Consider the following 10,186-nt stretch of genomic DNA (forward strand, 5'->3'; position numbering starts at 1 on the left):
CATGCTCACACAAAAACTTGTACACAAATGTTTATAGCAGTATTATTCACAATAGCCTAAAAGGGGAACCAACTCTAATGTCCACCAAGTAATGAATAATAAAATGTGGTATATTCATACAATGCAATATAATTCATCTATAAAAGGAATGAAATACTAAGATCTGACACAATATAGATAAATTTTTAAACGTTAGAAGAAGCCAATCATAAGAGACCATATATTACACTTCCATTTACATGAAATGTCCAGAACAGGCAAAATCCATAGAGATAGAAAGATTAGTGGTTGCCTAGTGCTGGGGTTGAAAGGAAAAAGGCAGTGTGTTGGCTAATGGGACCAGGGCTGTGCTGGTAAAAATGTTCTAAAATTGTGGTGATGGGTGTGCAAGTCTGTGAATATACTAAAAATCATGGAATTATACATTTCAAATAAGTGATTTACATGGTATGTGAATTATACTGCAATGAAACTTTTACTTAAAAAGAGAATTTTAATTTGCTTTTATTAATCTGTTTTTCAAATCCATTCCTTTTTTTAACTTTCAAAAGGACATATAAGAAAGCTTCCTATTTGCTTAGCCTGTCTCTGCCTGACTAAAATTTTAGAATAACCCACAAGAAAGGAAATGATCACAGAAGTTGCACGAATTCAGAGATACACACACACACACACACAAAACATGACAAAATATATGATCTGTGTAACAGTCAAGTGTTAATTATCAACTGGTATTGCCCAGTTTTTAAACACTTGGATCAAATCTGGTTGGGGAACAGCTAGTGGGAAGCAGTTTTTCACCCTATCCTCTTTCCAAACAGATCCATCTACTCATTCCATTTCACTTCCTCCCAAAATAAACCCAACATTTATAATCTGAATAATGTTTGTGCAGTGATTATACTATACTCCTACTGCCACCCTAACTCCTTTTGGAACTAATGATCAAAGTAAAAAGCTTTCACTGGGTTTTCCAGGATACCCACAGGAACTAGATTTAAACAATCAGTCAAGACCACTATTATAAGCCATGAGAATGTGCTAACAGGGCCACTATAGGCAATAGAGTCAGAAGGGTCCTTGGCTTAGTTCTATGTAAAACTTAATCCAATATACTGGAGGAATACACATGATTCAAATAATAAATTAGTATATGGTTACATTAAATAACAACAAAAAATTTTAAATGTTCTAAAGGCACTTTGAAAATATTATACCAACAATATGCCCACTCGAAAAAAGAAAAAAAAAACACAAGCAACTCATAAAATATGGTTAACCAAAAGTGTTACAAATGACTGGCCATTTGATATAGTAAAAAAGAAAAAATAAAGATCATGCATCAGAATCACAATCAACGTTTTATTTTTTTATTTTATTAAAAAAATTTTTTAATGTTTATTTTTGAGAGACAGAGAGACAGAAAGAGTGTGAGAAGGGGAAGGGCGGAGAGAGAGGGGGAGACAAAATCTGGAGCTGGCTCCAGGCTCTGAGTTGTCAGCACAGAGGCGCTCGAACTCACAAACTACAAGATCATGACCTGCCTGAGCTGCTTAACCGAGTCACCCAGGCGCCCCACAATCACTGTTTTAAAATAAGATGAAGTACTGCTGATTTCCTCCCTTTGTGTGCAGACATTCTGACTAAATTTTAACTTATATGTCCATTTAATACTAAAAAATAAAAAAACTAACTGTAGCTATTTTGCTAGGCAGCTTTACAAAAACACCATCATCTGAATCTAAGTTAACTTTAATGAGCAAGTAACATGACTGAAAACAAAGGCAGACAAAAAATTACTTTTAGGAAATCCGTATCTGTTCCAGATGTCTTTGAACAGGTATAGATTTTGGAAGAGGAAAAGAGAAGGAGCCTGCAGAATTTAAGAATTTTAAGGAGGTAATGGGGCGCCTGGGTGGCTCAGTTGGTTAAGCCTCCAACTTCAGCTCAGGTTAGATCTCACGTTCCTGGGTTCGAGCCCCACGTCAGGCTCTGTGCTGACAGCTAGCTCAGAGCCTGGAGCCTGCTTCCAGTTCTGTGTCTCCTTCTCTCTCTGCCCCTCCCCCTCTCATGCTCTGCCTCTCTGTGTATTAAAAATAAATAAAACATTAAAAAAAAAAAAGAATTCTAAGGAGGTACTGTCAAACTAAATATACTTCCCGGGATCGAGAAGCAAGTAATGAAACTCTTTACTGATGAGACTCTTTACTCATCAGTAAAGAGTGTGTTGAATATGGAGAGGAGGCTGGGAAAACCCAGAAATCACTTTAGACTGGAAGCTCCTCGGGTGAAGAGATTGTGCTTTATCTTAGGATTCCTGGTGATTGGCATGAAGGAGGTCAATATTAAAAGGTGAAAATGTCTAGACTAGATTTCTCTCCTCCGTCAAAAAGGGGGGAGGGAGGAGATTGTCCAAAGCCAGCACCAAATATTAAATTTGAATTCACAAAACTAATGGAATCACTCAGCCTATTTTTCCCTCCATAGCTTTTTCCCAATAAACTTGTACAATCCACTAGTGAAGTTTCTTAAGTATCCTAAAAAAGTGCATCTGATTTAAAAGGTCCCAGATCAAACATTTTAAAACACATAAATCTACTGTTTTATGCCTACAAGTATACAGATATGGAAATATATGAAAAATAAAACTGAATTAGTTGAAATAACAAGCATCAGATTTTTAAAATACTTAAATTTACAAACCAAGTTTAAAATGTGTAAGAAAGCAGGCCTAGATTTCCCCCAAAAGTTAAGAAAACATTAAACTGTTTAAGTAGCTATATTTCCCTCTTAGAACAACGCACAATTACAAAATACAATTTTTTTCCAAAGCAAATGTCTTGTAAACTCAGCAAGATGTCCACATCTGTTCAAGTCCAAGGCTTAAGGAATGAACACAGACTACAGGCACCAGGGGGCCTACCAGGAATAACTTGATAGTAAAAGAAAAGGTAAGAGTTCCTGGTAAAACTTTCCTATCCAGTCTTAAGACTGCTGGAAGGCTTTCACATCTGGAGCAAATAACCGTAGTTTGTTACACAACGGGCATACAAAACTGACAGAAACCAACACAGAAAAAAGGAACTAGCCGGCCCCTCACCCCCAAGAATACAATCTTCTTTGATGATGTTCCAAATACAAGAATATACCGCGTTTCACGGTTGCCAAGTTACCTTTAGGTAACCTGAAAGCAAGTAAGTTAGTGCATATGCACTCTGACCGTTTCCAACAGAAAAGACTAAAAAAAAAATTTTTTTGAAGGCTTAGTATCTTTTCTACACACTCACAAAGCAATTAGTGGTGACGCAAATTTTAGGATAAAGGAATTCACGGGCACAAGACTGCGATTAACTTTGAATAATATCCTGGCCTCGCCATCTCTTCCCTTTCCCTCAACCCCCCACCCCAACATAAAACTGTTCAATAAAAACAGAAGGACCAGGAAACTTCAAAAGCAGCGAAGACTTATAAATACCTTTTACACACAACAGAGGCTTTTACAATAAAGTAGACCTTTTCTAAGTTTGTGCAAAAATTAAATCCTGCTCAAACCTGTTAAATTCTCCAACCCCAAAGTCAATCCCGTCAGCAAACGTGTCTACATATTCTTTCTCGAGTGCATCTTCAGCTCTAACCAAAGACTTCTTTCTGTTTTACTATTTTTTTTCAAGCTAGATAATAAATAGGAGGTACTCAATTCCCGCTGTTACCCCCTCCTTAAATAGAGTTCGTCCCACAGCATCATGTAAAAATGCAGAAGAGGTCCAACAACTGTCTCAATGAGGAGATTTTTATAAAATTCACTCCCGGAACAAGAGTCGGAGGCAGCCAAGGGCAATGCACAAAGAGAACAGAGAAGAAATAGACGTTCCACGGACATACAATGCACAGCTCGCATCCTCGCAGCCTCCTTGGGAAGGGTCACCCTTGGGCTCCTCGCACCCCCCGGCCTGCGCGACGCCGCGATGGACCCAGGGTCCGCGGGGACACTGCCCGCCGGGCCCGGCCGCGCCGCCCGCGGGGACAGCCCCTCTCGAATTGCCTCCCGCCGGCCGTGCTCCCGGAGGCCAAGCAGCCTCTTCGCCCCCTCCCCCGCGGCCGCCGCGGGGCGGGAACGGGGGTCCCCTCGGGTTTCGGCGGCGAAGGGGAATGAGGGCTGAAGGGGGCGCCCCCTTCTTGAGGCCGGCCTGGCCCCGCACTCACCCTCCAGCAGTCGGGTGATGAGACTGTCCACGTTCAGCTCCCCGTCCGCCATCTTGTCGGCACCAGACGCTCCTTCCCAGCAGCGGGAACAAGGGCTTCACGGTGGCGGAGGCTGCGGCGACGGCTCGGCGCTCCCTCACCTACAAGTCACGCGGCGTTTCGACCCCGGTTCCAACTCCCCCTTGTCCCCGGGCCCTCCCCCCACCCCCTCCCCCACCAAGTAGTGGAGCGCGCGTACACTCGGAGGCACACACGATAAATAAATAAATAAACAAGTGGAGCCCCCAAGAACCGGGCCGCGTCAGACCCAGCCACCACCTCCTCCTCCTCGGCACCGCCCAACTCCGCAAAGCTCACCAGCGCCGCCGACGGCGCCACCCGCAGCTCCACTTACAGCACACCGCCCTTCCCCGCCACCGCGCCACGCAACCCTCCGCGCAGGCGCAGGGCGCACGCCTCCGCGGCCCCCACCACAGCCCAGGCTTTCGCGCAATCGCACTGGACTTGGTTCTCCCGCCGCTGCCGCCACTGCTGCTTTCGCGCAGGTGCGTCGCCCTCGCTCACCACTTCCACTGCGCCGAATCGCCACGGCGGCGCAGGCGCCTCGAGGCTCGCGGGGTTCGCCGCGCTGGGGAAGCTCCCATTAGGCCGAGCGAGCGTGGGCAGCGCTGACCTTCCCGCAGCTCAGCTGCCGGGTCCTCCGCAGACCGCATTGTGGTGCCCTTCCCGCCTCGTTTTTCATTTCTTGCCTTCCTTCCCTAGTTTTGCAAGCAATTCCTCATGTTTCCGTTAACGGGGAAACGTGGACTACATTTATCCACGTTTGAAACCTAGGTTTGCGCGTTTGGGAAGCAAGAAGGGGTTGAGTTACTCTGTTGGAAAAGTTTGACATTGCAAATGAGGGGTTTTCTACTCCATCATTCCACAAGGCTGGTTGCCCAAGTGTCCCTGGATGAAATACAGTGGGCTTCTGGAAGGGTCAGCAACAATATATCAACGTGGGTACCACTCTCTGCCTTCTGTGTAGTGCATCCACACATATTACATCTCTATTCACTCTGTGCATATTGTTTTATCCCAGTGCTTTTTTGTTTTGTCCAGACCTCCGTTAATATTACTTAATCATTCTGCCTTGTGATTGTTTATGCATTTATCTCCTACACTCGACTGTAAGCTTCTGCAGGGTAGACCCATCAAGCGCTTGGCAAGAGACAGAAAGACAGGCTCAGAAAGGCTGGTTGTCCAGCTTTTTTCCACCACGTAATTCCGCCTCTAGAAAGGCAGGAGGAAGAGTAGCCACGAAAAAGATCCAGGCAAGCCAGAGTTTTTGGCCTGTTACAAGAAAGTGGTCTGATCAAAGTTCTTTACTTACTCCTCAAGTGTTAATCCAGAAACTCCGACAAGGTGCTGTCCCGAGGTCAAGGGAGTCCTTCTCCCAGTCACACATCACTAATAGCCAACATTGAGATTTCTGTGTGTGTTCTGGCACTGTCTTAAGAGTTCCATGTTATCTTATTTAATCCTTAAGCCAGCCCTATGAGGTAGGTACTATTATTATCTCTACTTTGCAGATGGGGTTAATTGAGGTACATACAGAATGACTAAATACACTGGCCCAAATCACACAAATAACTAGCAGATCTGGGATTCAAACACAGGCATCTAGTGCCAGTGTCTTCGCTCTTAACAATTGTGAAATGTTATCACCAGTTTATGTTAAGCTGAGATCAATATGTATGTGCTATCTCACAAACTTGGAAAGTGGTAACCATAAGATTGCCTTTCTTTTTTTTCTTTTTTCCTTTTCTTTTTTTTGGAGGGGCAAGTAGGAAGCTTTGTCCAATCAAGTGCTTTGTATTGGCCCAGATGACTTACAGAGCTAGAATTTCCTAATGCATTTCCCCCTCCCCCAACTTTTTCTCCATTTCAGGATTTAGCTTATACATTGATGGTGGACACAGACCAGGTGACAAGCAATAATGGTGATCCTGTCTAGAGTAGTTTTCACAGACTCATTGCCAATCAGGGGTGAAGAAATGGCTCCTCGTCACACTCTTGTTCTGTTAAAGAACATTTCTTTCTACCTTGTTTTATTCCAAAAGAATTGATTTAAGGTGGCTTATGAAAATACGTGCAGTTGGATAAATTAAAAGTAAGTACAGAGAGGGGCACCTGGGTGGCTCAGTCGGTTAAGTGTCCGACTTTGGCTCAGGTCAGGATCTCGCAGTCTGTGGGTTCAAGCCCCGCATCGGGCTCATGCTGAAAGTTCAGAGCCTGGAGCCTGCTTCAGATTCTTTGTCTTCCTCTCCCTCGGCCCCTCCCATGCTTGCGCTCTGTCTGTGTCTCTCAAGAATAAATAAACATTAAAGGAAATTTTTTAAAAGTACAGAGAAAAATAGGACCAAAAAAATAAAAAGTGGGAAAGATAAGATAAAGCCAGCAGTTTTGTATGCAAAATGCATGGTGTAAAATACTGTTGGTTTGCTTAGGGATAGGACACAAATATGATTCTCAGCTTTTCAGTAACCAGGGAAAAGATCAGTTGCAAGTGGAGTAGGTATTCCAACTGAGCTGAAACTAGGACTTGAATATACCAGCTGTGGTGTTGGATGCCACTTCCCCTCATCTCTTCCATGAAACTCTTTAAGAGTAACAGAATGCTCGGGACCAATTAGTAAGTGTTTACCTTCCAATTTTCACGAGGCCCATGAATCCCATGAAACTTTGAACCCTGTCCACAGTGAGGGTTTACATATATACAGACATATGCAATAGACAAGGGACACCCAAAGGAAACTATATTGCACAGGGAGAAAGTAAGCTTCTGTAGAGAAATCACCACAAGTGCGGCAGTGAGAGGCCAGTCTTAGCAGAGTTGTGGGAGTCAGAAGGGATTGGAAAGTGGTCCTGAGTACTGCCTGAAGATATCCCTTCTCTAGGGTTTCTAGTGCTTCGGAATCTTGGGAAAGAAAAATCCATTATAAACATGAAAGAGCTATATAACACTAGGGGCCCAGCCAACTTTTCTGTGGGATCTCCTTCCAAAAAAAATTACATAAGAATTCAGATTTGGAATGCCTCAGATTTTGAAGTTTAGCTGGTACATATACTACATATTACTTAGCACCACAGAAACTTTTGGGGGCAGCTCACTATAATCTGAAACTTTATATATATATATATATATATTTTAATTTTTTAATGTTTATTTGTGAGAAACAGAGACAGAGTGTGAGCAGGGGAGGGGCAGAGAGAGAGAGGGAGACACAGAATCCGAAGCTGGCTCCAGGCTCTGAGCTGTCAGTACAGAGCCCGATGCGGGGCTTGAACTCCCAAACTGTGAGATGATGACCTGAGCTGAAGTTGTACGCTCAACCGACTGAGCCACCCCGGTGCCCCTGAAATTGTATATACTTTTTAAAGAAAATCATATGAATATTCACATCACGTAAGATGAATAAGACATTATGCTTCATATCGGTACAGATCAGATTTGCCATTAAAGTAATCCCCTCTTTTGCCCCCAGAATAAAATATATTTATTGAAGGAAATTTTGAAAACAAGGATAAAATATAAAAATCATCTATTATTTCACCAGCTCTAGATAATGTTTCCTATTATATACCTGAATATATCCTATTTTATAAAATTGGGATCCTGCTTCACTTCCATTAGATCCTACTTTATTAAATGAGTTTCACGTTTACATGAAACTCAGCTTTCAAGTTTATTTGGACTTTAAAATGTGTATAAGAGATTGAGGAGAGAAGAAGAGGTAGGAGGGGGAGATCCGGAGGCTGCAGGAGACAATCCTACGGGCAGTAACAGGGGAGGCAGTTGGAACTCACCAAGTGAGTTCCAAATAGAGAAAAGCCCCACTTGGCAGATATTGACACTGAGGAGACTCGAGGTCTGTCCTGTTGGTGGAGTAGGGGTCATCAGTTAGGGAAGCCAGCAGCTCAGAAGCAGAGACACAAGAAGGCTGCCAGGGGTGTGACAGATGCTGGTTGGGCCAGGCCCTGTGGTGGGTAGCAGCCCTATAGAGAGCACACACCCAGAGACCAGAAAACTTTAGAGCAGAGGACTGGCCGGTGGTGGTCCTGATCATCTGTAGGGAAATGCCTCTCAGTCTTTCTGAACATGTGGCAAGACTGAGGTAAGGGACCTGAGTCCCCTTACTGACCATGGTAAAGTCCTGCTCCTTGTTAGATCAGGATTGTTAATCTCACAGACCAAAGGACAAACTATTAGCTAGGATTCCCAACTCAGCGGGGCTTTAGATAGTGGCGTGCTGTAGCCGGCTTACGCTGGCTCATGAGAGTCCGTTGTTAAACTTTCAGGAATTCTGCAAGTCAGTTGTTGAACAGAATCACGATTTAAAACTTAAATTCTATAGACTTACAAATGAGTAAATTATATTAAAAGCAAAGGTAGCGGTTACTCAAAACTCATCATGTCCTATTTATTTCACTACATTTTACTATTATGTATAGTCTAGAGGTTGTTTACATCTATTGTATCTGTATAATGGAAATAGTATACAATGATATGCTACTATGCATCTCTTTTCCAACTCTATGTTCAGTAACATCACATTGGCCATCACAGGAATATTTACACCAAGGAGGTTAGCAAATGCTATGAAAATATAGTTTTTTTTTTCCTGCCATATTGCTAGATGTTAAACCTTTACCAGTGCACTACTGGGCTTAGGGAGACATTTGGGTTACACATGCCAACATCCTTGGGTAATTCCAGAAATGTTTGTGGAGGGGATTTGGACTTCCTGATGTCAAGGAAGTTGGGGAATCGTAATTTGGGGTGTTATTAACATCATGATCTTGTATGTATTATCTGTTTCTTCCAAACAGAAAATGCCTGGGGCCCATCAGTGCCCATTAGATAAAGGCAGAGCAGTGGTCAGAGGACCCCCGCCATCACTATGCTGAGATGAGACAGATGTCCCTGTGGATTGTTCTCAAACAAGGCACTTTGGAACATAGTGAACAGCAGACTCATTATTCCTTTTCATAAACACAGCATAGACTTAAAAAAAAAAAAAGAAGTTTTACATACTATTGAATATTGGCCGATAGCCAGTAAGATGTGACATTAAATAGGTTTAGGTGGCAAAATGTGGAGGCTGTGGTAGTAATGTACAACTCTTTGTGCCCCGACTAATCCAAAATAGCTTCTATATGAATGAATCGGCATTCATTGGACTGTCCTTCCATAAATATGATTCCTCTTAATCAAGTCTTCAATGAGTCTACAGTGGCAGTAAGTTCTAAATTTTACTAGAGACAGCTTGAGGGCAGCCATCTGTATATCGAATGCTATAGGCTTTTGTGGTCAGCTCAATTCGAGCATATTGAGAAACCACACAAGGACACATGCATTAGAAGAGAAGCCGCCCCTGGCAATCCACAGCCAGGCTGAGGCGGTACACCAGGGCAGGGCCAAGACTGCTTTCTTCAGATTTAGTTTTGGTTTCATTTCAATACACATATGAGAGAAGAACCAAGTGCCAAAGTCACCAGCTAAGTCATAAGGCATGTCCTCAGTCATTTTAGCCCCCCAAATTATAAAGCCACATATAACCAAATGCTTCTTCCCCTGCCCCTGGGCAGTACCAGACCCACCTTTCAATTCTGACCCCCAACGCATACATACAAACTCTCAGCGAGCATTGTCTTTTAGGAGAAGTTTCTGGTAGAACTTTCATGATAAAATGGTTGAAAATAAATGCCTAGTAATTTATTATTATTATTATTATTATTATTATTAATAAATGCTGTATAGAACTGTTAACCATAAGGCAGTGAGAGTTGGATGGGCAGCTACCACAGAGGATGACGATTTAATTTTTGAAGAGTTGATCCTGTGGTCCTTATTCATCTCTTGTAATTAGATTTCAGGGCCAGCTGTCTAATTAGGTCACTCCTAGTTTGTTACAGTAAAACCATATCATTTGCATATATG

General features: G+C 42.8%; 1 protein-coding gene across 2 annotated transcripts in view; it reads right to left on the reverse strand.

Moving 5' to 3' along the window:
* Positions 1–4,663, reverse strand: part of PPP1CB (protein phosphatase 1 catalytic subunit beta) — a 43,311-nt gene extending 38,648 nt beyond the window's left edge. The window contains exons 1-2 of one of the 2 annotated variants that reach the window (XM_029938024.1): positions 4,561–4,663; positions 4,204–4,343 (exon numbers count right to left, since the gene is read on the reverse strand). In XM_029938024.1, coding sequence (XP_029793884.1) covers positions 4,204–4,255 — 52 coding nt within the window. In that variant the 5' untranslated portion in view covers positions 4,256–4,343; positions 4,561–4,663. Of the gene's footprint in view, positions 1–4,203; positions 4,390–4,560 lie in introns of those variants that run through there. The other variant, XM_029938025.1, reaches the window with a different exon arrangement.
* Between the last annotated feature and the right edge of the window lie 5,523 nt (positions 4,664–10,186).

This window comes from Suricata suricatta, chromosome 4, assembly GCF_006229205.1.
Source record: "Suricata suricatta isolate VVHF042 chromosome 4, meerkat_22Aug2017_6uvM2_HiC, whole genome shotgun sequence".
Lineage (NCBI taxonomy): Eukaryota > Metazoa > Chordata > Mammalia > Carnivora > Herpestidae > Suricata > Suricata suricatta.